This window comes from Sorex fumeus, unplaced genomic scaffold (assembly GCF_029834395.1).
Source record: "Sorex fumeus unplaced genomic scaffold, SorFum_2.1 ptg000034l, whole genome shotgun sequence".
Lineage (NCBI taxonomy): Eukaryota > Metazoa > Chordata > Mammalia > Eulipotyphla > Soricidae > Sorex > Sorex fumeus.
Genome location: NW_026606091.1, coordinates 17626574 through 17654390, shown reverse-complemented (window position 1 = coordinate 17654390; position 27817 = coordinate 17626574). Strand labels below are relative to the sequence as shown.

Below are 27817 nucleotides of genomic sequence, written 5' to 3'. Positions count from 1 at the left end.
AGACCTCATCATTGCAGCATCTCCAGAGGGTGGTCCCCTTCCAACTTGTTTTCTTCCTGTGGCCTTCTATCCTCATCATTGGGGCCACAAGGACAACCGTCAGGTTGTCAGTTGAGAAAAGCTGCCCTCTCCCCTCTCCTAGGCTATGGCAGTGGTTTTGCTTGCCCCCCCCCTTTTTTTATTGAATCACTGTGAGAACAGTCACAAAGCCCTTCAGTTTAAGTCTCGGTCAGTCATACAATGATCAAACACCTGTTCCTTCACCAGTGCACATTTTCCACCACCAAGAACCCCAGTATACCCCCCTTTCTGCCCACCCCCACCTGTGTGGAAGATTTCCACTTTACTCTCTCTCTCTCTCTCCCTCTACATTGATCACAATCAATATTATGACAAAAGACCCAATATTATTATTTGGAATTTTCCCCAACATTCAGACCTGCCAAAAAGATATCATTAGATAATTTGTTTTCTATTAATGATTATGAAGAGCATATGGTGTTGTGTGGCCACAATAACGGTCATGTGAATTTGGATTTCTGATATTTTAGTAATAAGCATAGAGGGATTACTGCCAAAAGCCCCTGGGTTCTGAGATTGGTTTGTGTGCCTCTGGGATCATGGTCATTCAGGAGTTAGAGGAGGCATTTGTGGGTGGCAACCCAGGGCATTGTCATGACAGGGAGCAGGGCCGATTCAACCCCCCATCCTACGAGGTCCCTCGTGCCTCGTCAATGCAATCTCATACCTGGCTGTTCATTACCATCTCTAAAAGATGGAGGCCACCATGCCACCACCGCAAGGGGGGACAGGTGAAGGGACAAACACCCTTCCCTGCCCAGGGCGGCATAGCACCGTAGTTAAATGCACAGTCCAGATGCATTTTGGTTGGGCATTATATTTTGCTCAGATTTTCCCACCACCATTCAAGCCTGTCTTTCTGGGACAAACGCTAGATCATTTACTTTCAATTGGTCACTTTGCATATCAGGAAGCATCGCGCTTAAGCGGCCGTGAGGTTCAGAAGAATAGTCCTGGTACCCGCATACCGGAGCCATGCTTATAGAAGCTCACGGTCGCCAGGATTCCATCTGGAAAAGGTGGGGAGACAGCACCTACCCCATCTGGGACCTCCCGGTGATATCGACTCAGTATGGGGCCTGGAGAATTCTCCAGGAGTTGTGGAGCCTACCGGCCAATTTTCTTCACTGCTGTGTGCTCGCCTGCCCCGCTTTCAACAGAGAAGATAGCCCATAAGCTATGTGCAGGGCTGCCTGCCACCGTCTCTGCATATTTACTTGACACTTACCCCCAATATCCAGCATATCTTGCTTGTCAGCTGGCAAGCTGTATCCTGGTCTCTCCCTTGCTTCATTTGATATGTTGCCACTTTGTGAAGGAAAAAGTCCTTTTCATTGATGAGCCCTGAGAAAGCAGATCTGGCCTCAGTGCCAGCTGCCTTTGGTGCCACCCTTTCTCCTCCTTCCCTGGAGTCCCAGGGATTACCAGGGGATCCTGTAACAAGTGTCTCTCACTAGATAGCTGCCACTGGGAGCCTGCAGAAGCAGAATACCAGGCTTTGGCTTCTTGAGAACCAGAGGCCTATTCTGAGCACGGCACTGCAATTCTGTTTAAATCTGCTGGCCTAGTCTGTCTTTCCTTTCAAGGTTATTTTCCTTATAGCAGTAAAGTATTCCAAATCTTATCTTCATAAGAGAAGGGGTATTATAATTTCTACTTAGTGAGTGATTACTATTCTAAGGATTTTACTAGTGTTAAGACCTGTGATAATGCAAGGAAGTCTTATTAGGACCCCAGTTTTTTCTCTTTGTAGATGAAAAATCAAAGTGACATTAGAAGGTACCACTTATTTTATTTTGAGAAGGTGCCAGTGATTGAACCCAGGACTTTGAAAAGCAGAGCAAGTGATCTACAATCACTACTCTCACATCAGCCCAAGAGTATATATATATATATATATATACTAATATATATATATATACATATAGTATATATATATATATATACTAATATATATAAAAAATATTTCTGCATATTCAACTGCACCCCCGGCAAGCTACCGAGAGTATTCGATATGCCAGATACAGTAACAACAAAGTCTCCAATGGAGACGTTACTGGGCCCGCTCGAGCAAATCGACGATCAACGGGAGGGCCTTTACCTTTACCTTACAACTGCACCAAAAAAATAATAATAGTAATAAGAGCTGGGCTGGAGAGACACTAGAGCAGGTAGGAGCACTTTCCTTGCATGTACTCGATGCAGGTTTGATCCCTGGCACCATGTACGGTCCCCTGAGTCCCACCAGGAGTAATCTTAGAGCACAGAGTCAGTAATAAACCCTGAGCATCCCTGGGTGTGGCCCTAAAACCTAGATAGATAGATAGATAGATAGATAGATAGATAGATAGATAGACAGACAGACAGATAGATAGATGAGAAAAGGCTTGGACTTCCTCATTCATTTCTTCCTCTCTTTCTCTGGCCATGGTTGGCATTTAAGTTCACCCCTTTAGCCACTTTATCATTGTGACACAGTTGCCCACACAGACCTAGATATCTGCAGATTTGCTGGAAAGTTCAGGTTCTGGAGCATTCACTAGCCTCATACACCTGCTCCAAGGCCGCCAAAGCTTTACCATGATGATTTGATTTCCTCTCTCCCTTCTTCCTTAGGTGTTCCCTTCCCAAAGAACTTCCTTCAGATCTGCAAGAAGATCCTTTGTCGCCTTTTCCGGGTCTTTGTCCATGTCTACATCCACCACTTCGACCGGGTCATTGTGATGGGTGCAGAGGCCCACGTCAACACCTGCTACAAACACTTCTATTACTTTGTCACAGAGATGAATCTCATAGACCGCAAGGAGCTAGAGCCCTTGGTAAGTGTCCTCATGCAGTGATGGTCTCCAAGTTACATTGCCCCAAGGATTTTAACTAGTTATCACAGTGCACTGCCCAGACCCACCACACATGGTACTGGAGGCTAGCCGTAAGCTGGAGCATTACAGATTTCGGCAGGATTTGGAGGTCAGTTAAACGCCAAGGAAACTGCCTCCCCCACTCTCCCCAAATAAGGGTCTTAAATTTCTCTCTGAGAGAAGACAGAATGTTAGTGGGATTGTAGTGATTTGAGTCAGAGGCAGTAGCTTTAACTTTCAACTCTAAAATGGGTCACCTATTTCATGCCTTACCAAACATGATTGCCACTCAATTTCTCTTTTGCAAACCACAGCACCCAAAAGGAGAGAGTGAACAAAAGGGAATGCCCTGCCACAGAGGCAGGGTGGGATGTGGGGATGGGTGTGGGAGGAACACTGGGATTAGTGGTGGTGGAGAATGGGCACTGGTGGAGGGTTGGGTACTTGATCATTGTATAACTGAAACCCAAGCACAAAAATTTCTAAGTCTACAACTGTACCTGTTATTCAGAAATGACCAGTAACCCATCTTCCTTCAGTAAATAAGTGCCTACCACCAGCTGCTAAACATAAGAAGTCAAGTCAAACTGCCTTTGAGTAACTCTTACTCTAGAAGGACAGACATAAGCCCTTGAGTGAGACTGCATACATATATACTTCATACATCTGTATGCCTTTCATAGAGAATCTCCTCTGATACACTTTGAATAGAATATATTTGAATCCAGCACATTTAATAAACACCTCGTTTTCTGTTGGTAGAGAACAGTGTTTTCCCCCTTCATAAATATCTGTTGTGGGACCATACTTGGCGGTGCTCAGGGCTTACTCTGTGCACTGTACTAAAGGATAACTCCTGGCAGTGCTCACAGACCATATGGCATTCCAGCGATCGAACTTGGGGTGGCCACATACAAGGCAAACACCCTACCTTCTGTATATTGTTCCAGCATCTTTAAAAATAGTTTTTACCATTAGACTCTGGGCTGGAGTGGTAGCACAGCGGTAGGGCGTTTGCCTTACACACAGCCAACATGGCCGACCCAAGTTCGATTCCTCCGCCCCTCTCGGAGAGCCCGGCAAGCTACCGAGAGTATCTCGCCCGCACAGCAGAGCCTGGCAAGCTCCCCGTGACGTATTCGATATGCCAGACACAGTAACAACAAAGTCTCCAATGGAGACGTTACTGGGCCCACTCGAGCAAATCCACGAACAACAGGAGGGCCTTTACCTTTACCTTTTACCATTAGATTCAATGTGTGATTTTGAAATCAAGGATTCCTCAGAACCTCTCCCTCTGTGCTATGAGGTATCCTCTGTGGATGCCCTTATCACAGCCATTTCTACTTTTCTTTTTCACTGTGATGTAGATTTTAATAGTAAAATCATAGAAAATAGGTAATAGGCAGTTTGGCTAAATATTGCTAAAAGAACATTGAATCTAAGTTCATTTGAATAATAACCAGAAATCAGGGGCCAGGCTTTCCTTTTTGTTAGTGTGTCCTCCCTTGTATAAATGCTGTCTTCTTTTTTAATATAAATATTGCTATTATTCACATACATTAAGGCCAACAGACCAAAAGACATGGCACAAGGACCACATAAGAAGCCCTTGAAAGCAGAGGCTCCTGGGAAAACATGGGCAACAGCCTTTATTACCATTCCTCTGGGAAGAAACAGGAGGACAGGATAAACAGGTTTAAGATGGACTAATTTGAATAATTTTGCTTGGGCTCTGGGGCATAGGGACTGTCCCGAGTTGGCTCCGACTTGGATCTCTGATGATTAAGACAGGGGAATTAATAGCCCTAAGTGTAGGATGCTGAGAGAGTTGTTGTCTGAGGTGGGTGTGTATTGCTGGTGATTTCTGAGCTGGAGGGCAAGTTGTTTACTCTCTCTAAGGATTAAGTAGCACTGAGTATGTCACTTCCTCTAGAGTCAGCAAGGCTCCAGCTGTTAAAGAAGCAAACTGCAAAAAAATGAAGGACTGATTCAATACAGCTCAATACCTATATCTGGCAAAATAGATAGGTAGGTTTTAGATATATTATCTCTAGAATCTATTATTATACTATGAGAGTACTGTAGCACTGTTGCACTGTCCTCCTGTTGTTCATCCTTTTGCTTGAGTGACATTACACCAGTAATGTCTCCATTGTGCGACTTGTTTCTGTTTTTGGCATATCCAATACTCCCCGAGGAGCTTGCCAGGCTCTGCGGTGTGGGCGGGATACTCTCAGTAGCTTGCCGGGCTCTCTGAGAGGGACAGAGGAATTGATCCCAGGTCGGCCATGTGCAAGGCAAATGCCCTACCCTCTGTGCTAATATTCTTTGCATTACCCAAGAGTTCTAAATGAAGGAAGACTTTTTTGGGTGTGGCTGAGAGAGCATTGCCTAAAGAAGAGCTCATTTTCTTGACAACAGCTTCCTAGAAAGTTCTTGGGGGACAGAAATTGAATTGTCTTTGAATTTAGTTAGATAGATGATGATAGTATCGAAAATAGCTCAAATGTGTCATGGTTTAATTTTGTTGGTTTGTCTTATATAAAGTGGGCTGAAGGTAAAATCGCCACACAAGAAGAGATAGTTAGGCTATCAGCTCTTATTAAAGGAATGAAAGGACTGGGAAAGAGTTGATGAAGCTGATTTCAGAAAATGTTTTAGGACAATGGGAAAGAGTTGATTTGGGTTATGAAATTTACTGAGTGGAGAAGGAAGTACTACGTGAACCTGTGAGAACATGCATCTGATTTCGAGGAGTTTAAGTTCTCTTCCTATGAACACGTCAGGAGGGAGCAAAACACCTTTCCCAAAGGTTCATCATAAAGATGAGCCTCTCTTAAGCTTGTGGGATTTGGGTTCCACTGAGCTAAATGAAGGAGCAAAACATCAGGGTGAATTACTGGAGCTGGAAGGCAATTTCTTTATTTGCAGAACAACAAGTGTTTTTGTCGGGCCATTTTGAGAGTAGAGAGTCAATAGAGAAGGACTTTTTTGTTTTTGTTTTTCTTTTTTGGGTAACACCCGGCGTTGCACAGAGGTTACTCTGCACTCAGGAATTACTCCTGGCGGTGCTCAAGAGACCATCTGAGATTCTGAGAATCGAACCCAGATCGGCCGCATGCAAGGCAAACGCCCTATCAGCTTTGCTATTGCTCCAGAAGTCAGAGAAGGACTTCCTTAGTCATCAAAACACTCACTTATTTTCTGTTACTGAAAAGTGACCCCAGGCATTATAATACCTGGCAGTGCCAGGAGCTGCCTTAAGAGTCGGAGGCTGGGGGTATGGTGCCGCCAACAGGTCAATTTGTGCTTATGCAGCGAGTGCATCAGCAGCCTGATGGTGCCTTCAGACTTCCAGATGCCCCAAAATTGCTGTTGTGCCTTTCGCCAGACTCCAAAAACTTGGGGCAAAGTTTACCAAGAAAGTAAACTGCCAAAAGTTAGTTATGTGGGAGACACATTCACAAACCACTTCTGGCTCAGCTATATAATTGGAGTTATGGCCTCTCTGGTTCCTGATCAAAATGCTTAACGGTCATGATCCCAGAGACTCAAAACAAATCTCGAAACCCAGCGGCTTTTGGCAGAAATGTGTCTGGACCCCGCAGTAGGTTACTGTCACCAGGGGGGGAAGGGTGTTTACTTCCCCTTGGCGGATCAGTGGCCATCATCCTCCAGAAACCATAGGACAGTCAGATTTGGGCCCACAGTGACGAGACACAGGATGGGGGTGGAGCCGGCCCTTTCCACCCAGCCCCAACCAGACCCTGAGTCGTCGCCCTTGAATGGCCTCTCTGGCTCCTGATCAAGCTACTTAATGGCCATGATCCCAGAGACTCGGGAACAAATCTCGGAACCCAGCAGGTTTTGGCAGAAATCCCTCCAGATTTAATTGTTAAAATTTCGGAATTTCAAAATCATATGTTATTTATAGCCAGCAATAGAAATCAAATTGTCTACTGTTGCCTTTTCAACAGATCTGAGTGTTGTGGTAAAATCCCAAATAATAATGGTGGCTCTGGTGTCAAAATATTGAATGTGATCAAAGTAGAGAGAGAGTAATGTGGAAATCATCTGCCCAACAGGTAGGGGGAAGGTGTGGAATGGGAGGTATACTGGGGGTTTTGGTGATGGAAAATGGGCACTACTGAAGGGACAGGTGTTTCATGTATGACCGAGACTTAAACCCAAAAGCTTTGTAACTGCTCTCACGGTGATTCAATAAATAAAATTATTTTTAAAAAGACAAAAAAAAGTCAGAGGCACAGAAAAGTCCTGAATAATGCAACGTTTTTTTTTTCTTTTTGGGTCACACCCAGCAATGTTCAAAGCTTACTCCTGGCTCTGCACTCAGGAATTACTCCTGGCTCAGGGGAACATATAGGATGCCGGGGATGGAACCCAGCTCAGCCAAATGCAAGCCAAATACCTTCCCTTGTTTATTGTTCCAGCCCTAAGCAACCTAAACAGATATAAGATTCTTGAAGTACTGAGAACATTTTATATTAAATTAGCCACAATTCTTGGCAGTGGAAGTAAGACAAGGGGTATCCATTTTTTAATTATTTCTGCCTATAACATTTCTTTTTTTTTATATTTTTTATAATTTTATTTATTGAATCACTGTGAGAGCAGTTACAAAGCTTTTTGGGTTAAGTCTCGGTCATACAATGAAACACCCGTACCTTCACCAGTGCCCATTCTCCGCCACCAAAAAACAAAGTATACCCCATCCCACACTCTCCCCCTACCTGTGGGGCAGATGATTTCCTCATTACTCTCTCTCTCTCTCTCTACTTTGATTACATGCAATATTTTGACACCAGATCCAATGTTATTATTTGGGATTTTACCCCAACACTCAGATCTGCTGAAAAGGCAACAGTAGACTATTTGTTTTCTATTGCTCATTATGAATAACATATGATGTCGTGTGGCTGCAGTAGTGGCTGCATGATTTTGAAATTCTGAAATTTTAACAATTAAATCTGGAGGATTTCTGCTAAAACCTGCTGGGTTCCGAGATTTTTTCCTGAGTCTCTTGGATCATGGCTGTTAAGCAGCTTGATCAGGAGCCAGAAAGGCCATTAGTGGGCAGCAACTCGGGGTCTCATTGGGGTGGGGAGGAAAGGGCTGGCTCCACCCTTATCCCATGAAGCCCCACGTGTCTCGTCACTGTGGGCCCAAACCTAACTGCCCAATGGCCTCTGGCAGTTGGCAGCCACTGAGCTGCCAAGGGGGAGCAGGTGGAGGGACAGCACCCTTTTGCCGCTGGGGTGGCCTGGCAACAGTAACCTACTGCATAGTCTGGATGCATTTCTGCCAAAAGTCGCTGGGTTTCAAGATTTGTTTCTGAGTCTCTGGGATCATGGCCATTAAACAGATTGATCAGGAGCCAGAGAGGCAGTTCGTGGGCGGCGAGTTGGGGTCTTGTTGGGACAAGGAGGAAAAGGCTGGCTCCACCCCCATCCCATTAGGCCCCATGTGTCTTGTCACTGTGGACCCAAACCTGACTGTCCAGTAGCCTCTGGAGGATGGCGGCCACCGGGCTGCCAGGGGGAACAGGCCAAGGCACGAAACCTATTCCCACCTGGGGTGGCCTAGCGCCTATAACTTACTGCAGGGACTGGACGCATTTCTGCAAAAAGCCATTGGATTTCGAGATTTGTTTCTGCGTCTCTGGGATCATGGCCATTTAACAGTTCAATCAGGAACCAGAGAGCTCCAGTTATATAGCTGAGCCAGAGGTGGTTTGTGGGTGTGCCTCCCACATACCTAACTTTTGGCCGTTTACTTTTTTGGTAAACTTTGCCCCAAGTTTTTGGGGTCTAGCCAAAGGCACAGCAGCAATTTGGGGGCATCTGGAATTCTGAAGGCACCATCAGGCTGCTGATGCGCTCGCCTCACAGGTACAGATAGACCTGCTGGCGGCTCCATACCCCCATCCTATTATATCTCTTGATATTTTTCTTCAAACAGAAACCTTCCTACAGTTTTTAATTCATTAATTATAATTAGTTGGAGATTGATTAATGTTTTATATACTAATGACAATTGTTTTTAATACTTTATAGTCAGATTTATATTTTTATTTCACACAGACCAAGACCTGTAAAGTATAGACAACAATAGTGATCATGTTTCTAAGAATGATAATTATATAATAAATATCTTTAGATATTTATTATAGTCCGTTGTCCTAAAATACTTGTGGACTGTTATCACTGAAATGAGTGCTCATAGTATTTGATAGTGTAGAATACCTAACTTCAAAGTTTCTTGTTGGAATACACATATTCAAGTCAGTCATGGCATATCAACTCAGCACACTTTATTAAATTTGCATGTATCCAATCACCTTCTATGAACAAATCAAGTTGTTCAGATGCTCTAAGTGACTTAGAAAGATTTGCTTTTGCGAATTTACAAGCGCAGTCTGAAAATAAAAAAAAAAATAACTGTCACACATCTTTAGTCCTTGAAGGATAACAAAGAAGTCGGGCATCTAGCTTCACATTCTAATGCTACATTCTTTTAGAATTAATGCAGTGAGAGGCCAGAAGGACACCATTTATCTGGGCCCTTTCCTTCAGAACATTAGCATTCCCAGAGTTCCCACACCTCCAGAAAGACATTCCTAGTGAAGCGCTGGGGATTCCATACTGTGCAACTGAGACTCCAACTCATGTTTCTCTCTACTGTGTGTCTACCATGTATGGCCACGTCTTTGCTCTCAAAGCTTAAACTTCTGCTTTTATCTGATGTTGACTCAGGGGCCAGCACTCTAAGACTCCTTAAAAACAAGATACTCAGCCTCAGAGAGGGCTTAAGACAAAGCTCTGACTGTCGAGGTTCAAACCTTGGAATTTTAACTTACTAGCATGCAGCTTGAGCAAGAATCTTAGCTGCTCCCAGCTCCATTCCCTCATTTATAGCATGGGTATAATAATTGGATTATTATACAAGTGAAATGGGTGAGTCACAGGATAGTGTCTAAGAAATGTTATATATTAAATGAGACAACAAATATAAAAAAGTAACTGGCATATAGCAGGCAGAACTATCCTTTCCAATTTCCATGGTCTTTGGCCTTGTTAGTGTTCTTCTAGATAGCCTTGTAGCAGATAATCATTATATTTGTATCAGTGTTTCCTACCAGATTATCAACTTTTTGAGTGTTGAGAGTATACAGGATGTATGCCTATATTGTTCATGTTCCCAAATATATAATAAATGCTTGATTGGTTTTCCAGCTGAGAGTTATATTTTGAGAATGAAGTACTTTCAATGAAAGAGATTATACATCAGTCATTCCTTCATTTGTCCACTCTCATTTTAGAACAGGCCTGTAAATCTCTGCTTTTCCTTTATGAGAATAGTGCTTCCTGCTATTGTCTTACGAGGAAGCATTATTCTCAATAAAATTCCCTCTGGCAAATCGGGACCATTGGATGCTGTATTACCCTTCTGAGTGGGAATACAATTGAGAATTCAACAGCTGTGAAGAAGCCACCTGCCTAGTGAGGAAGGGCAGGGATTTATGTTGGGATCTGCTGGTCTTTGGTGCTCTGGGAACCCAGGGAAACACTTGCCATTTTATGTGATTTCGAAGAGGTCAGGGAACACAGACTCTGAAGAAACAAATGATCCATTTCTCATGTAAGCACAATTGCTGATGATGACTTGAACTCAAGCAAGTTTACAATTAGAGGAAAAGAGCCCAAATGATGTTGGTAATGAGCAAAATGAGCCAAGTGCTGATTGAATAAGCAGGCTGCTGTGGGTCCCAACAGCCTGGGAATCAGCTGACAGAATTGAGCTGATCAGAATTATCATTAGCAACCACAAGTGGCTGACAGCATTTAGTCGATCTTTCAGTAGAAAACAAAAGCAGACTCGGGAAGGCTGTTAGCTGTGCCTTAGCTAGTGAATAGGGAACTGATTAGGGAGGAGGGAGGCAAGGTGGGAAAGATGGAGGAAGGTTGTATACTGCATCCGCTGACCTCTAGGTGACCTTGGTCTGGGTCCACTTCCCTTCTTTCTCTCTCCATTTTTAAATGTATAATAATCAAGGTGATTGTATCAATAGCTGCCTTGAACAAGTTCTGTCACCAAACCAAATGCCAGCATAGGGTTGTTTGTTAACCTTAAAGCTTGGGCCATAATTCAGGGTTGCTCAGTAGAGGTCATCATGCCACTTACATCAGAATCCCCTTGAGATAATATTTTTACTTTATTTATTGTCTGTAGTCTAGGTAGTGTGTTTATATTTGATAGTCAGTGTTACTGCACCAATTACCCAAAGCACCCAAGAATCCTCTGAACCACTGTCCCTGTGTCATCTTTCATTTTAAAACATACTACTTGGGGCACAGTTTTATCTGGAGCAATAGTACAGTGGGCAGGGTGCGTGCCTTGCATGCGGCCAACCTAGGTATGATCTCTGGCATCGCATATGGTCCCCCGTGCACTGCCAAGAGTAACCCCTGAGCACCAACGCATGTGCCCCCCTCCAAAATAAAAGTGCTATTTGATTTGGCCTTAACATAGATGCACCTGACTCAGAAGTATTGAGTTCAGCACCTCATTTCAAGTGCCATTACTCTGTCTCTGAAACTTTTATTACATGTAAGAATACCTGGACATCTTGCCAAAGTACAGATTCTAATTTAGTATCCCTGGGACGTGCCTTGAATGTGTCCTTCTTGTTCTCACATGATGTTTGGTGTTACTGGTCCTCAGACCCTGAGGGGCAAGACTAGAGGACAAGTAATTTTAAATTTGAAGTATTACTTTTAGGTTTTTGTTTTAGGGTTACACTCAGCAGTGCTCAGGAATTGCTCCTGGTGGGAACAGGACACCACCTGGAGTATTAGGGATTGAACTCACATCTACTTTGTGCAAGGCAAGCTCCCTACCTGCTGTAATATAGCTCTGGCCCCTCAGTTATTCTTAGCATAGTATCTTTTTTCCTTTCTTCCTTCTCTATAATTGAGGGTTAGCTCAATGAGATGAGCAAGTAGAACAAAGAAGAAAAAAATAATTTAAGAATCAGTTCTTGCCACAAGTATGCCAGTCCTAAATTATGCTCAGTGAAAGAAGACTTTTTTTCTCATAATCAAATTAGTTTACAAAATATACCTGTCATCATCTCTATCCTTGATAGCCCAATAATAATACATAGGAGGAAACTAAAGTTTTCCAAAACCATAGAGTGAAGAGGTTGATTTGAGTTTGTATAGTCACTTAGTTCATCTACATTTGACTCTTGAACTTTTTCTCTTGTTAGCCCTCATTGACAGGCTTTGGGAAACACTGTTCATCTTTATGATTTATCACTCAGAGATAACTTTCTCTGCCACTACCCAGTCCAAATCACATCCCTCCCACTGGTGCAGAAGGGGGAAGGAGATCAAGGTAGACAGGAAGTCAAATGCCTCATATGGAAGGGCTTCACAGGAAGACACAGGAACCCAGTCCTGTTCATTCTCAATCATCTCACATCTGTCCTCCCACATCATGGGGTGACACCCCATCACTGAGCTCTTTGCACCATGTGCAAAGCATACGAACATTTTTAAAAAATAAGCAATAGCTCCATTTCTTGATTTCCAGATGTTCCATTAAGTCCATCTATTATTTTGCACCAAAGCTTCCCAGTATTCTCCAGTTTATAGGCAGAGTTTTTTTTAGCTAATGTTCTGGGTTCATGCACCAAATGATTTTAGGCTTTAGCGCCAAAATTAGTTCTTTAAAAGTGAGTATTTCAGAAGCAAAGGGGAGAAAAGCAGATTGAAGAACAAGAATTTGGAAAGCTTTGTTTCATAAACTGCCCTTTTTATCCCAGATATATGGTGACCTTATGTTCCCCCAGAGCAGGTCAGATCAGATACTGGGATATGCACTAGCCAAGGTTGGCCTCTAATGACAAGAGCAGATCAGGGCTGTGAAAAGAAGCAGAGCCTCTCACATGAGCCAGCCCAACTCCTCAAAATAGCCAGCAATAAAGAGTCATTGTGGGGCTTTTCAAAGAACCTTTTCTTTTAAACATCATCAGAGAAAGGGCCTCTGGGCTGCTTCTTGTCAAGCGAGTTCCCTGACTTTCAACCAAATGACTTGAACATGGACACTGGCACTGGGAAAGAAAGAGCTTCGCCCTGTAAGTCTGACAATTTGGCCTTTACAGTGATGTTTTCGCAATTCATGTTGTCCAACATGAACAATCCATGTTTTCCCATCTGTGATTGTGAAAGATCATCTCTAGAAACCTGCTAGTTTGACCAACTGAGATTATAATCACTGAAATCATATATCATCAACTCTATTATCTTTCATACAAGTTAACCTCCTCTCTTTGCTTAGAAAGTTGTTTATGAAGTAAAGCTCATCATAGTCACAGGAGGGGAGCCCTGAGACAGAGAGTAATTGGAGTGTATTCATGTGATATTATGAAAATGTTGCGCGCGTGCACGCGTGCGCGCGCGCGCGCGCGTGTGTGTGTGTGTGTGTGTGTGTGTGTGTGTGTGTGTGTGTGCACGTGTGTGTGCACGTGTGTTCAGATTGGCATCTGTTGGTGGTGGTGGTGGTTGTGGTTGTCCAGGGTAACCCAATGCCCAGGGATGAGTAGGAAAGGCTACCAGAGATCATGTGTGGAGTTTTGGCAGACATATTCTGAAGTGTCAATTTGAAAAATAGCAGAAAAATGTGGAATTGTTTTGCATTCACTGCATTGTGCTCGGTTACTGGAAAAGTGGCAAAAATCAACCACATGTCTTTGTCTGTCTTATTTATTTACTTCTTACACTGTTGTTCAGAGGGAACTTTTGCTTCTGGTTTATGGTATGATTGTTTTTGTTTGTTTTGTTTGTTTTAATTGGGCCAGGAAGGATATATAATCTGGTTTATCTCAGGGCCTAACATATGATCAATCAGAGTTGAAGGTAATTGCCATGGATGAAGTTGGCAAATAATTAAGTAATAAGAACAGAATTCAAAATATATTGAAAAATACCCTATCCCTATATATCATTAGTATGTCTATTAGAATCACCTAATCATAGATGAGAAAGGAAGTGCAGTAGAAAACTCTCGAGTAGTTCTTTCTTGGAATAGTGAGAAATTGTTCTTTTTAATATCTATTTGGTCTTTTCAGGTTTTCTACTATAAACATATGCTACTTTTGTAAAAGTCAGAAAATTAAATCATTTTTAAAAATTTTTTTAAGAAAATAAAATCTTACATTTTATTAATTTAAGTTTTGGGGGGCCACACCTGGCAGTTGCTCAGGGCTTATTTCTTGTTCTGTGCTTAGGGATTACTCCTGATAGTGCTCGGGGGACCATACGGGGTATTGGGAAGCAACCCTGGTTTGACAGCATGAAAGGCAAGCACCTTCCCACCTTACTCGTTCTCCAGCCCCCACCTTAAAAAGCTTAGACTAGAAGATAAGCTGCGCATGACAAGCTTGTGTGTGTAGAACTAAGGATTCCAACTGAGCATCTCCTGACTCTGACTCTGAACTCCGCTCCCCACTTCTCAGGGCTGCGGGTGACTGAGGCAGTCAGAGAAGCAAGCAGGTACTCAAAGGTAGCTTACTCGAAGGTGGATGTGTATACTCACCTTGGACTCAGCAGAATGAGGGAGTTAACACCGAGGCGGTATGTTTTCTTTATAATACGTGCTCATTTTTAGTTTTGATGTCCCTGTTTTATGTGAGTCATTTCAGCCATTCTAAAGCATATGATGAAGTTTGCAGGTTATCCACATGGAAATTGTCCAGCCCTGCAGAAACAGGCTTTTTTCAGCCACCTCTCAGTCAAGGGCATCATAGTCTTTTCTTTTCTTTTCTTTTCTTAAGTGTTAGAAAATTTTCTGGGTCTCTCACATGTGAGGCAAGTGCTTTTCTGCTGGGCTCCATTCCCAGCTCAAGGCATCATACTCTTGAATGAAAGTTTTGGGTAAAGTTTTCTTTCAGATTAAATCTGAAGAGATTTTTGCTTTTCTCTAACTTGAAGTTTTAAAAGAGAACAAAAGGAATTTGTTGAAAAGAAAGCAATCCATATCATGGGATTATATATATTAGTGGTTTTTAATCTTTTACATCTGTGGTTTGGTCCCCATCCATAGTTGAAAACCACTGGAATAGTTTGTTAAACTGAAGTATAAGTGTATGCAATCAGTACAGATTTCAGCTGAGCCTGTAGTTAATTTCAATTTCTTCTAAGGTAATAGCAAAAGCAAAACCAGAAGTGGTGAAGGGAGATTTCTCTGTCTTGGACTTTATGAAATTCTTGTTTTACCCTTTATCTTTTCAGAGAAAACTTCTACTGTTCCCAGAGGTCGGCACTGGTTTCTCTAGATTGGTCATTCTGTTGTATGAGGGTGACTATTCTAATCATAACAAATTCCCAGTTAAAATTACCAATTAATAATGGGGTTTAAATTTTAAAGTACCAGACCTCTAAAAATTATTAGTGTATTTTTATATATCTTATTTCTGTTCCAGTTTTCTCTTGTTCTGACCTGTCAGATTATTTTCCAGTTTTGCAACCTATAATTAAAAACTCTACTGTCTAATACAATAGCCACTTAGCCATTGGTCACTTGTAGTTAAATTTAAGCTAATTACAAATTAATAAAGATAGAGGTCGGAGAATTGCTGAAAGGGATCGGTATTCAATCCCTGGCACCACATTCATACCCCCATGTCACAAGCTGAGCATTGAGTTGTTGTGATTAGTGGTGCAGTCCCTAAAATAAATAAATAAGTTTCTACATCTTACTGGGCATGTTGTTGGGCTGGAGCGATAGCACAGTGGGTAGAGTGTTTGCCTTGCACGCTGCCGACCTGGGTTCGTTTCCTCTGTCCCTCTTGGAAACCCGGCAAGCTACCGAGAGTATCCCACCCACACGAAAGAGCCTGACAAACTCCCCGTGGTATGTTCAATATGCCAAAAACAGTAACAAGTCTCACAATGGCAACGTTACTGGTGCCCGCTTGAGAAAATCAATGAATAATGGGAGGAAAGTGCTACAGTGTTACTGGGCGTGTTGTAAGTACTCAATTCACATGTCTAGTGATTTTATGTTGGAAAGTGAAGATAATAAATATTTTCATCATCTTGTAGCATTCTGTGGATTACCTCTGCATTAGAGATACTGTTCTCAAGAGTTAGTCCTACAATACACTATTCATATTGTCTTAACATCAGTGGCTGCCAGCTGGGTTCAGGCTTGTCCTCCTGTTGACTCAGTAAGGCAGTGCCATCTAGTTCTTTAAATTCCGAGTATGGGCTTCACCCCTTTGCTCAACCACTTCTCTAACTGCTCATAAATGAAGAACAGATAACACTCAGAACCATCTGCTGAATGTTTTTCTCTAGCTCTTTTTGTCAGAATCTCCATCTCAGAGAGATGGCAACTCAGTACCTCAGAAGTACTTTGATCTCGGGGGTGCCAAATCATAATGGCACTTTTCTATTTGACTGCATTCTGCAGTGTTGGAAATAGCTGCAGAATGTCAATCACAGCAGGAATTCATTCATCCTCATGAGCATTTATATGGAAATGTGAAGGCAGTATGGCTTAAAGCCCAAGACATCAGCCTGCCAAATTTCGGCTGCTATGTGTGGTCTAGACTTCTTCAAATTTCCCAGTCAGATAAGAGTAAATCATTCCCCCCCCCATTTTTTTATTTAGGTTTTTGGGATTTACAAACTGTTACATATGGCATTTTAGGCCTATGATGTTCCAACATCACAACCACCTCTAATGTCAGCGTATTTCCACTGATGTCACAAGGTTTTCTTCCCTTTTGCAGAATTTTTAAAAGAAATTATTATGAGTAAATCCTTTAGCTCCCAAAGATAACAAATAAATATTAACTTGAAATTTGAACACAAGAAGTTTATTTATTGAAATAGTAAAATAATTTTTTTCACACTACCTATCTGCCTGCCATACTATAAAGATTGTGTTGTCACTTGTGTGTTCTTAGGAACACCATTTTCTTTCTTTCTTCGTTTCTTTCTTTCTTTCTTTCTTTTAAATTAAAATTTTTTTTCAAATTTTTTTTGTTTTAATTTTTTTGTTATTGGATCACAGTGAGATACACAGTTACAAAGTTGTTCATGACTGGGTTTCAGTCATTTAAAGTTTCAAGACCCATCCCCTCACCAATGTACATTTTTCTTCACCAGTGTACCCAGGAACACCATTTTCATGGAATAATTTTATGCATAAATGTCAGATCTATATCCCACCAACAAAGCCTGTTATGTAACCATAGTACCAGAACATAGTGCTAGTCAATTTTAACTTCATGGTATTGCTGCTAATAGGTCCCTATTACATGTTGAATCTGATTGTAATCAAGCCGATAAATAAAAACAAATGCATAGAAATAGATCTAGACAATAGATGAGAAATTTAAATTACTCCAAAGGCAACTTGATAGACCATCTATCTTATATCATCTTAAGTCCCTCTGCCTCCAGACCCTCCTAAGTCTTTTTCATCCTGCAAGCCTCTGCTTAATTCTCCCTACCTGAGAGAATAAGTTCTTCATTTCACAATGTTAGGTCTCTGCTGAATTCTGGGCAAAGCTCTGTGCTCCCAAAGGGAAGCCAAGATAGCCAAGAAGTCTCCATATGCTTAAGGAAAATTTCAGAAGTACTAAACTCCCCTTCCAATATCTTCTATCCCCAGAAGTGAGCTAAATGGTCAAACTATATTAAAGACTTCAGGGGAAAGACATTCAACACTGTCTCCTTATATCAAATAATTTGGGGACATATTTTGGAATTACTAGAGAGAACAGAATGTTTCCACTGGTGATGTTTGCTTTTGGTTCCTGAATTCTCCTCCTTTACTTGCCCACATCTTGCAACCCAGAGTCTATACCACTCCAAAGTATTCACTGCTATAGAAACTTGCCTCAGAGTGGTAAAAACTTCCATTATCTCAGTGCCTTCCAGTCCAGATTTTGAACTACTATCATTACTATCACTTCCCTTACAATTCTTAGTAATCTACCTTCCAGTCACTGCTGAAATCTGTTCCTTCTCCAGATGTAGTACTTCGGGCATTGACTTTTGAAAAAGAGAATACATAATGAATAATATAATTTACTAATGGTTTGTGTTACTGACTAAAATTATTCACTAAGCAAAAGAAAACTGACCAAAGTACATAGTTTGACACCTTTTATATTAAATTATAAGTATAGTAGTTTAAATTATAAACTTTGAAATCAATATCTAAAAGCAGATCATCTTGACCTTAGGCCTCAGGTAGGTGTAGTGAATTAACTGAGATGGGACACGAGGGGATTTTTCAGAGATGATAAAAATGTCCCATATCTTAACTATATAATGCTTCCCTGGGTACTGCCAAAAGTCATCAACTTGAAAACAAAATGCACCAGTACATACTGTACTTTAAAAGTATGCTTGGTGGGGACCAGAAGATAGTACAAGGGTTAAAGCACTTGCCATGCGCATGGCTGACCCAGGTTCAAGTCTCCAACACTGCATATGGTCCCCTGAGCACTCCTACGAGTGATTCTTAAGCACAGAGTCAAGAGTAAGCCCTGAGCACCACCAAGTATGGCCCCCAGATCCTCCAAAATAAAATAAAAAGTGACAGCATAACTTGGTAAGTGCTTCTACCATATTTTTAAATCATTAAGCCCCAGGTTTAGCTCAGTAGTAAAACACTTGCTTGGCAAGCATTAGGCTGAGAGTTTCCTTGATCCCTGGCACCTCCCCACATACATGAAACATGGTTGGACTTGGCAGCACAGTCATTTGACTCGCTGGAGACCCCCTCAACCAAGTCTGTGATCTTTCCTCCATTTATTCTTTTGTTTTGTTTTTTTGTTTGTTTTGGGGCCACACCTGACCATGCTTAGGGATTATTCCTGGCTCTGCACTCAGGAAAGCACTCCTACTGGTGCTCAGTGGACTATATGGGATGCTGGGGATCAAACCTGGGTTGACTGGTGCCAAGACAAGTGCCCTATCCACTGCACTTTCTCTCTGACCCTGTGATCTTCCTCCAACTATCACTAAACCAACAACCAATGAGTAGTGGAAGGGGAAGGGACAGGAGAAATACTTCACTATCACCAGAACAAAATTTTGATAGGTCATAACTGATTTTTTTTTCATTTCTTTGCTGCCTAGTTGTTTAAGAGGAAAAACTCAGAGCAAAAGCAATTTATCTCTAAGTTGAACTAAGTTGCCAGTGAGGATATCTGCATTTTCAGCTGATCATAATTAACAAGAGTAACTCTGGTCCTGGTGTCATTCCTCTGGTGAATACATCATGAATGGTACACTGGTCTGCTGTGTATCACCTGGGGAAACTTTAGAAAGCACCTCACTCCTCAGGCCCCTGCCCATCCTATTCAGACAGTATCTCTGAGGGTGGAGAGCTTGGAACACAACAAAGATTTCCAGTTTGCACTCCTGTGAGAACATAGGTGATTCCAGTGAGATTTAGTATGATATTTCTCAGACTTTTTTCTTAACACAAGAATATCTGGGGAGCTTGTGAAGGATGTAAATGCACAGGTTGTACTACTGGAAATTCCAGTTCAATGGGTTTGAGACTGGGCCCATGAATCTGCATATTTATTAAACTCCCAGGTAATTCTGTAGCCGGTAGTCCAGGCATCTTTGAAATGAATATTTCTGGTTCCCAAAATGTATTGGCTGAACTAATTTCTTGGCTGAGCTAATTTCTTGGTTGAACTTGGTTCAACAAGAGTGCTTCATGGTGACATTTTTCAATGGCATCTAGCTGTACCACTTTGTTTTCCTAAACCAAGGCTTCTCCCCACAACCACAACTTTACCCTAGCAATAAAACCTACACCCAATACCCCTTCAAAACCTATTAGTGTTTTGTCACCCCCTGCTGGAAACAATGATCAACGTACTGAGTAGCCCTTACTCTTAAGCCTCAGGACTTCCTTTTGTGATCCAGGCACATGGCTTGGTGTTAGAGATTAAAAAATGGACCAATTTTGATCCTTGACCTGTGCAGAGACATATGAATGAACTTAACTTTCCAACTGATAAAATGAGATGGCATAACCCAAGTTAGGGATCCTTAGCAGTAGGTTTCTGATCATGCAGGGTGAAGACCAAGACCAGTTATGGGAGTTTCCTTTCTTCCACTGCGCCTGCCAAATTCATCCTATTAATAGTTTCTGCTGTAAGATTATATGAGAAGGAACTGTTTCCTTGCTTTTAAATAAGTTGAGAATCCACCGGATTAGGAAAGGCTTAGGTTTCCCTTCAATCCGGATGCATTGTGGAGAATGACAGAGATTGTCACTGCATTTCCTTTTATATCATTTATCACTAGGAGCTTAATCACTCTAAAACTGAGATTTATGATAAAGATTTATGTCCAAAACTTATTAAGGCATTTCAGCATAGACCTTTAAAAAGCCTGTAATAATTATCTCCTTTTTAAAAGTGTTATGTTCAGCTTCTAAGAATATAATAACAGGGGAAATTTTTGAGTAAAGCTATTGGCCAGGTGCTGTAGGAGATGTGTTTATGCATTACATCATTTAATCTGTGTACAATTCAATGAGATAAATACTGTTTTCATTTCCTTTCTCAGAGTGGGGAGGGGGGAATCAGAGCAGGAAGTAAAGTAACTTGTCCAGTGTCACTGAGCTCTAGGAGCCGGGAGTTGGATACACAGTCTGACTCCATAACCCACACACAGTCTCTGCTTAAGAAATTCATTTGATGGGACTGGATCAATAGCACAGCAAGCAGGGCGTTCTAGTCCTAGCATCCCATATGGTTCCCTGAGCACCACCAGAAGTCATTCCTGAGTGCAGGGCCAGGAGTAACCCCTGTGCATCGCGGGGTGCAACCCAAAAAGCAATAAATAAATAAATAAATAAATAAATAAATAAAAAATTCATTCGAGGGTCGGGGCAATAGTACAGCAGGTAGGGCATTTGCCTTGTACACGACTGACCTAGATTTGATCCCCAGCATCCTATATGGTTCCCCCAAGCACTGCCAGGAGTAATTTCTGAATGCAGAGCCAGGAGTAATCCCTCAGCATCGCTGAGTATAACTCAAAAATTTAAAAAAATAAAAAAAAAATTTAAAAAAAGAAAATTTATTTGAGGTGGCACTTTTTGTTCAGGGACAGACTCATTCAGATGGATTCTGATGAACAGTTAGCTTATTCTGAAAGTTTTGGTCTTCTTCAGCAGTTTCCGGCTGTGAAACCATGGTCAAGTCATGCCAGTCATTTGAGCCCATGCCCTTTCACAGTGCATAAAGGACTAGTGCTAAATGTTAATGCAATTGAAAAGACAGGACCCCTATCTCAAGAACATTAATGTTTATGGATCAGAAGACCCAAATCCAAAGACTTCATAGGCCAAGAAGGTGGTAAATAAATGTTGTCAAGCAGGGAGGGAAAAAAAGGAAGTGGTTGGGAGCAGATACTGTGTCTCTTTAGCTAATAGTTTCACTGTGGGCATGGGGTGGGGGTGGGTGGGATGAGAGCCAAGGTTTTCAAATCAAGAGTGCCAACATTTACAGTGAACTATGCAGGTGGTAGCAACTGATTAGAGCAGTTTTTGTACTTTTATTTTATTTTAAGATTCATAGACTTGGGCCAGAGGATATCACATAAGGTCTCCAAAGCATTGGCAGAGATAATAAGTGCCCATAGAACCAGAAGTAATCCCTGAGCATTGCCAGGGGTATCTCTATATCACTATATCACTGTCATCCCGTTGTTCACTCAAGCCGGTGCCAGTAACGTCTCCATTCGTCCCAGCCCTGAGATTTTAGCAGCCTCTCCTTACTCATCTTTCCCAATGCTGCTGTTTTGGTTGCTCTTTCAGAGTCAGGGGAATGAGATTTGTTAGTATTACTGTTTTTGGCATATCGAATACACCACAGGCATGGGTAGCTTGCCAGGCTCTGCCATGCCTGCTAGGGTTAGCCCCAACTTTTTCCCCCAACCCAATTTCCAGCAAATAAAATCCATAGATTTTTCCTAAGGACAACTTAGATAAAATCCATGAAACTCTGCCTAGAAATTTGTTTGTACAGTGACCATCATTTTGTATTCTTGCCTTGTGTAGAGCTGTAGTGGGCAGGAGATTGCAATGGTCTGTCCCATTGCAATCCAGTAACATCCACACAGTCTGAACTTAAATGGTTACTTTTTTTTCTTTTTGGGTCACACCTGGTGATGCACAGGGGTTCCTCCTGGCTCTGCACTCAGAAATTACTCCTGGCAGTGCTCAAGGGACCATATGGGATGCTGGAAATTGAACCCGGGCCGGCCGTGTGCAAGGCAAATGCCCTACCCGCTGTGTTATTGCTCCAGCCCCAGATGGTTACTTTTGAGTTTTGCCTTACCATGAAAGCCCAGGACTTCTAAGCATATGAAATAAATTCTGCTTGTGTGTGTGTGTGTGTGTGTGTGTGTGTGTGTGTGTTTGTGTGTGTGTGTGTATGTGTTGGCTGTATAGGGTTTAGATTAGACCTGACAGTGGTTATTTGATTAAGTCAATTGTCAACTTCACACCGTGCTGCTCTGTGTTTCTTTATTATGGCTGTCTACAGGAACTGTCTTGCTGCAGGCACCAAAGGACACAGAGCACATCTGTTCCTTTGTCACTGACTTCACTTGACACAGACCAGTGTCATCGCCAGTGGGCATTTAGATCATTGACCTCCATCACCGTTAGGCCTTCGTTGTTAGCAGCTGTTGTTACCTTATAGCTTACTCCAAACAGAGAGCCTTTAGAAACCCACCATACATCACCTCTTCTCTGAGGAACTGGGAGAAAGTATCAGAGTCCTCCCAGCACACACTCAGTGGATTTTTATCTTATTAGCCTTTAAAAAACATTGGCAAGTGGACAAGAGTCAAGTAAGATGTTTGGTGATATTCAACACGTGTTGGGTATACTTTTACAGTTTAATGATTGAAGAGGAAGATGTTTCATTAAGTTTGGCACTCCTGCCTATATCTAAATTTCAATTTTAATAGATGGTTTCTGTTGTGGTTTCCTTTTTTTTGGAACTCACCTTTTCCCAAGTGATAACAACAGTCTTTGTATGTGCACTCACAGACTATTAATAGGTGTTCACCAACTGGTGTTTTTTCCCTTGGTGTGTAAGATGTGTCTCTTGTGTAAGATGTTCGAGTTATAGGAGATTCTCAGACATAGAAGACATTACTCTATGTTTTAGATTCCACTATTGTTGATAGGTGCTTGACATTTGCATTAATAGAGAGAAATTATCTTATGTAGAATTCAGGCAAACATTTTTGTTTCCAATATTGACATAAATAACAGTGGGAATTTAATGATGTAGATATGTTCTTGAAAACATCCCACATGACCAGGCTTACACACATATACTACACCCTTTCTCATCCTGATAACACCTCGAACCTATAAAAACCATTTTGTTGAAGAATTTTGTTGCCATTGTTGTTGATTTTTTTAATGGAATTACATTGAGAAATCTTTGACACTAGTATTGCTTTTTCCAAAATTAAACCTGTGGGGTTTTTTTGTTTTAAATTGAAATGAAGAGCACATAACAAAATTTATTATATTAACTATTTAAGTATATCATTCAGTGACAATTAACTAATGCCGTTACTAAAGTCGAACTGTTGTGCAGCGATCATGTACCATCCTCTCCAGAGCCCTTTATCTTAATACAAATTTTTTTCTTCTTTTTTTTTCCATATATAAGCCACCTCTAGTATGTACAGTTGAGGTTGGAAAGTAGAATCAGCAGTGTACAGAAAATAAACAATAGCCTTGTTTAATTATCTTTAAATGAGGCAGTGCTGCTACTAACTTTTAATACACTCGATACTTTTCCCCTTCTACTGAAAGCAAGGCACAGTGTGAAAATAGTAGCACTTAATAATCTCTTGTGCTAAAAGATCTGAAGTTCCAGCTTCCTAATAAAACATTAGAAAAACAGCCTAACAAGCAAAGAGAGGAGCTTAACAAGTAAACATTGTGTTTGTCCTACAAAGCACATTCCCTCCATGTAAAATTCGTATTGTTTTCATGGTTCATTAACTTGAAATCTGAGACTAAGAAAGGGACATACCTCCTGTCACACTTTAAGTGACTAGACATTTAGTTCTGAGCGATGCTGGTACAGAGAGAATTACACTATTCTTGTTTTATGTGTTTTACTACAGTTGCAGCATCACTGCCCTCCCAAGACAGAAGTATGAGACTATTTGTTGCCAGGTCAATTTTGGAAATGGAACTTGGGAACCATTTATAATGATGTGAGCTTTAAAGCAAGAGCATCCCACTGGTTGTGGTATCAGTATGATGCAGAGCAGGGTTAGTAAGCTTTATCTGAAAAAGGTCTAGATATGAAATATTTTAGCCTTAAGTGATCTCTCTCGCAACTACTCAATTCTGCTTTCAAAATGCAGATTTCCTAGATGAACCCAGCAGAGGCATCAGCAAATACATCATGGTTGATTGTTCCAGTGCAACTTTATGTATGGTCCTGAAATTTGAAATTCATACAATATTCTCATGTCATAAAATGTTATTCATTTGGATATTTTTCAACAATTAAATACATAAAAAGCCTTCTTAACTTATAGGTTTAAGATTAGGTCTGGACTAGATTTGGCCCACAGACCATAACTTCTAGGTCCTTGATTAAGTTTATACAAGACAAACTTCCAGAGGCTGGAGAGAGTATAATGGGTTAGGCATGTACCTTGCGTACTGCCAACCCAAGTTCTATCCCTGACTCCCCATATGTTCCCCTGAGCCTGCTAGGAGTAATCCCTGAGCACAGAACCAGGAGTAAACCCTGAGCACTACTGGGTGTGACCCCCCAAAATAAAGCAAAGGAATAGAATTCCAAGGCCCATTGACAAAACTGATATGACAGCTCTTTTCTTGCTTCAAATCCTCCAACAGCAAAGTTTAACCAGTTTATCTTGAGCAAGTCACTGACTTTTCCAATTTTTGATTTCTCTTTAGGGTAAGCATAAAGGCCACCCCAAAGGTGACAACATGGCTTACAGTGGTCAACCCCTAAAGCTCTGAGGAGGTTAAAATTTTTTGCTATGGGAGCTTAAGATCCTATTTTAGTTAATTGATGGTAATAGGCATCGGTGCCAATAGACTTATTGCCTAGTAGTAGACCTTAGTTTTTCAAATGAAAATTAACTTGTTTCATGTCGTTTACTCCATCAACATATTTTGTCCCTACCAATGTAATGAGATTTCTTTAAAGAAAAAAAATACAAACTTCCTAAATTATAGGCTCACTTGAGAAGAACCCCCCCTCCATATGTTTTCATCAGACACACAATAGAGGTCTTATTAAATAATGGCAAGCTCTGTCCTGTGTGAATTCAAGCAAAGCTGAACAGCTTCTGTGGAATTATTTGTTTTCCCTGGGGGAGGTAAATTCTTCCTCCAGGGACCCCATGCCCTGAGAGTCCAGGGCACACCCTAAATGACAAATCATGTTTCTCCAGGGTTTCTTGAATGTCATTAAGAACTGGAACCATTAAGCTTCTCTCAGAATAAATAGTAAAACTCTGTATCTACCACCTAATCTACTATGTAACTTGCCTCTCCCCACCTCATCTTTGCTCCAGACCCCATCACATGAAAAAGCTGGGTGACAGAACAAAAGGTGTATGTGTAGTGGTGGGAATTTAGTTTAGTTTAGTTTTGTTTTGGCCACACCTGGGGAATTTAGTTTAGTTTTGTTTTGTTTGGGCCGCACCTGGGGGTACTCAGAGCTTACTCCTGGTTTTGCATTCAGGGATCACTCCTGACAATACTTGGGGGACCATATGTGATGCCAGGGGTAGGGAATGCAGCTCAGTCAAGTACAAGGTAAGCACCCTGCCTGCTGTGCTATTCCATCCAAGGGATGGGGATGTAAGATTTCTTTTTTTCCCCCTCTGATACCCCCTCTTCTAGCAACCAAACACTTCAGCACTGGACCCCATTGCAATCAGTTCCAGGAGAGAACTTATTCCAGTTCCAGTCACCTATTGCTCACCCCAGAACAAGGGACATAAGGAGCAGCTCCCAGAACTATGTTGATAGCTGCACTGTATGTAGGACAGAGGGAGCCAACCTGTAGAGCTGAGAGAAGACCTCAAGTCAGGCCATGGAGGCGGGAGGCAGGCAGAGATGGGAAATGGGGAATAGCTGACACAAGTCAGAGAGGGTTAGAGGTAGCATCGCTGGGAGCAATTCCCAGATCTTAGACACTCAACAATGAAACGATTAGGAGCAAACAGAGTACCTGTAAGATGGATGGACCCAGAAGCCATGGCAGGTCGAGATACACAACATGTCAGGAGACTCCGAGCAGAATTGGGAGGGCCGTAAGCACTCTGATGGACCTTGAGAAACACAATGATGAAACATTTTGATTCATGATCCTGTTCTCCTGATGGATGGTGTGGCCGCCTGCCAGGTGTCCAATAACCCCTCTCCTGTGGTTATACGAGTGAACTTTAGAAATATGCAGCTCTGCCTTTGTAACAACGAGTGTAACTCAAGAGGCTGCCTATGTTTATACAAGTGTCTTATTTTTAATGTTTGCAGGAGTTGACCAAAAAGAATAGTTTGATTTTTCTATCATTATGAATAAATTTGCTCGGTGGGTGGCAGATCCGTGTGTTTATCCATACTTATGTATACATGAGCTTGGAAGAGTACATACACAGACACAGACACAGACACACACACACACACACACACACACACACACACACACACACACCATATTGGGAAACGCCCTTTGTGTCTGTGATGTGGGCTGCTGTTTAGGAAAAAAAATTAATCAAATAAATATTGTCCTTTCCTGTTTAGGGAGATCTGGCTTTCCATGTTTCTATTTTTATTTCTTATGGCTTATTTGCCGCCCACATTCCTAAAAGAAAGCAGAAAAAAAATTTTAATTCCATTGTGCTGACTGGATCTTATGTATACTTCTGTGTTGGGAGAACTTTTGTTTTTTGTCTTAAATATTGTAGTCTGCCTATCCTGCCTGCCTCAAAAGAATTCGGACTTGGAAGGCCAGCAAAGAAAGACTAGCAGCTCAGATTTTAGCCCTCATTAAATGATTCCATTAGCCACATTCAGCTCGTAAGGCCAGTGTTGGCTTTTTATGGCCGCTGACTGAGAGTAGCGGAAAATGTGCATAGATATGAATTGAAACTTTATGACCCCATGCCATGGATGCTATAGAGTAGATTTTCAGTTCCGATCATGGATACCTTAATTGCTAGCATTGTGACCAGGGCATTTAACCTCAGTTCCTTCATCTGGAAATAAAAAATCATCACATAAGATTGCTGCACTGGGCTGAATGAAATCATGAATGTAAAGCATTAAGCATAGTGCCTGGCACACAGGAAAAAATGTAGGAGTTGATAGATACTACTCCATTAGGATCTCTATCTACTTGTAACTTATTGAAGTTCTATACCACTTATCTTACTCTGCCTTTTGCAGCCTGACCATTCTTCATTTGTTCATTCATTTATTTGTGCAGTCATACATTGACTTCTTATATAAAGTCTTATTCAGAAATTCATATCAATCCCCACTGGAATTCTTTCTTGTGGTATCAATTAAACAGGTACAATTATTTTAAGGAATATAGCTTTTAAAAAATATGCTTTCCTGTGCTGGATCCTTTCCCGTGGCACATATGCTTTACTCCTTGGTCAGTAAAGGAGCTGCATCCTCTTGATTTAACAATCTGGAAGACCAAATGAAGTGCTCTGGGTGCATAGGAAGACTAGACACAGATTCTTCAGGGAGAGGCCTGGTACTGC

General features: G+C 41.6%; 1 protein-coding gene across 1 annotated transcript in view; it reads left to right on the top strand.

The window, feature by feature from the left end:
• The window catches only part of MOB3B (MOB kinase activator 3B), a 238989-nt gene that overhangs the window by 188647 nt on the left and 22525 nt on the right, over positions 1 to 27817 (top strand). The window contains exon 3 of the mRNA XM_056117133.1: positions 2698 to 2900. Within this exon, the coding sequence (XP_055973108.1) occupies positions 2698 to 2900 (203 nt within the window). The remainder of the gene's footprint in view (positions 1 to 2697; positions 2901 to 27817) is intronic.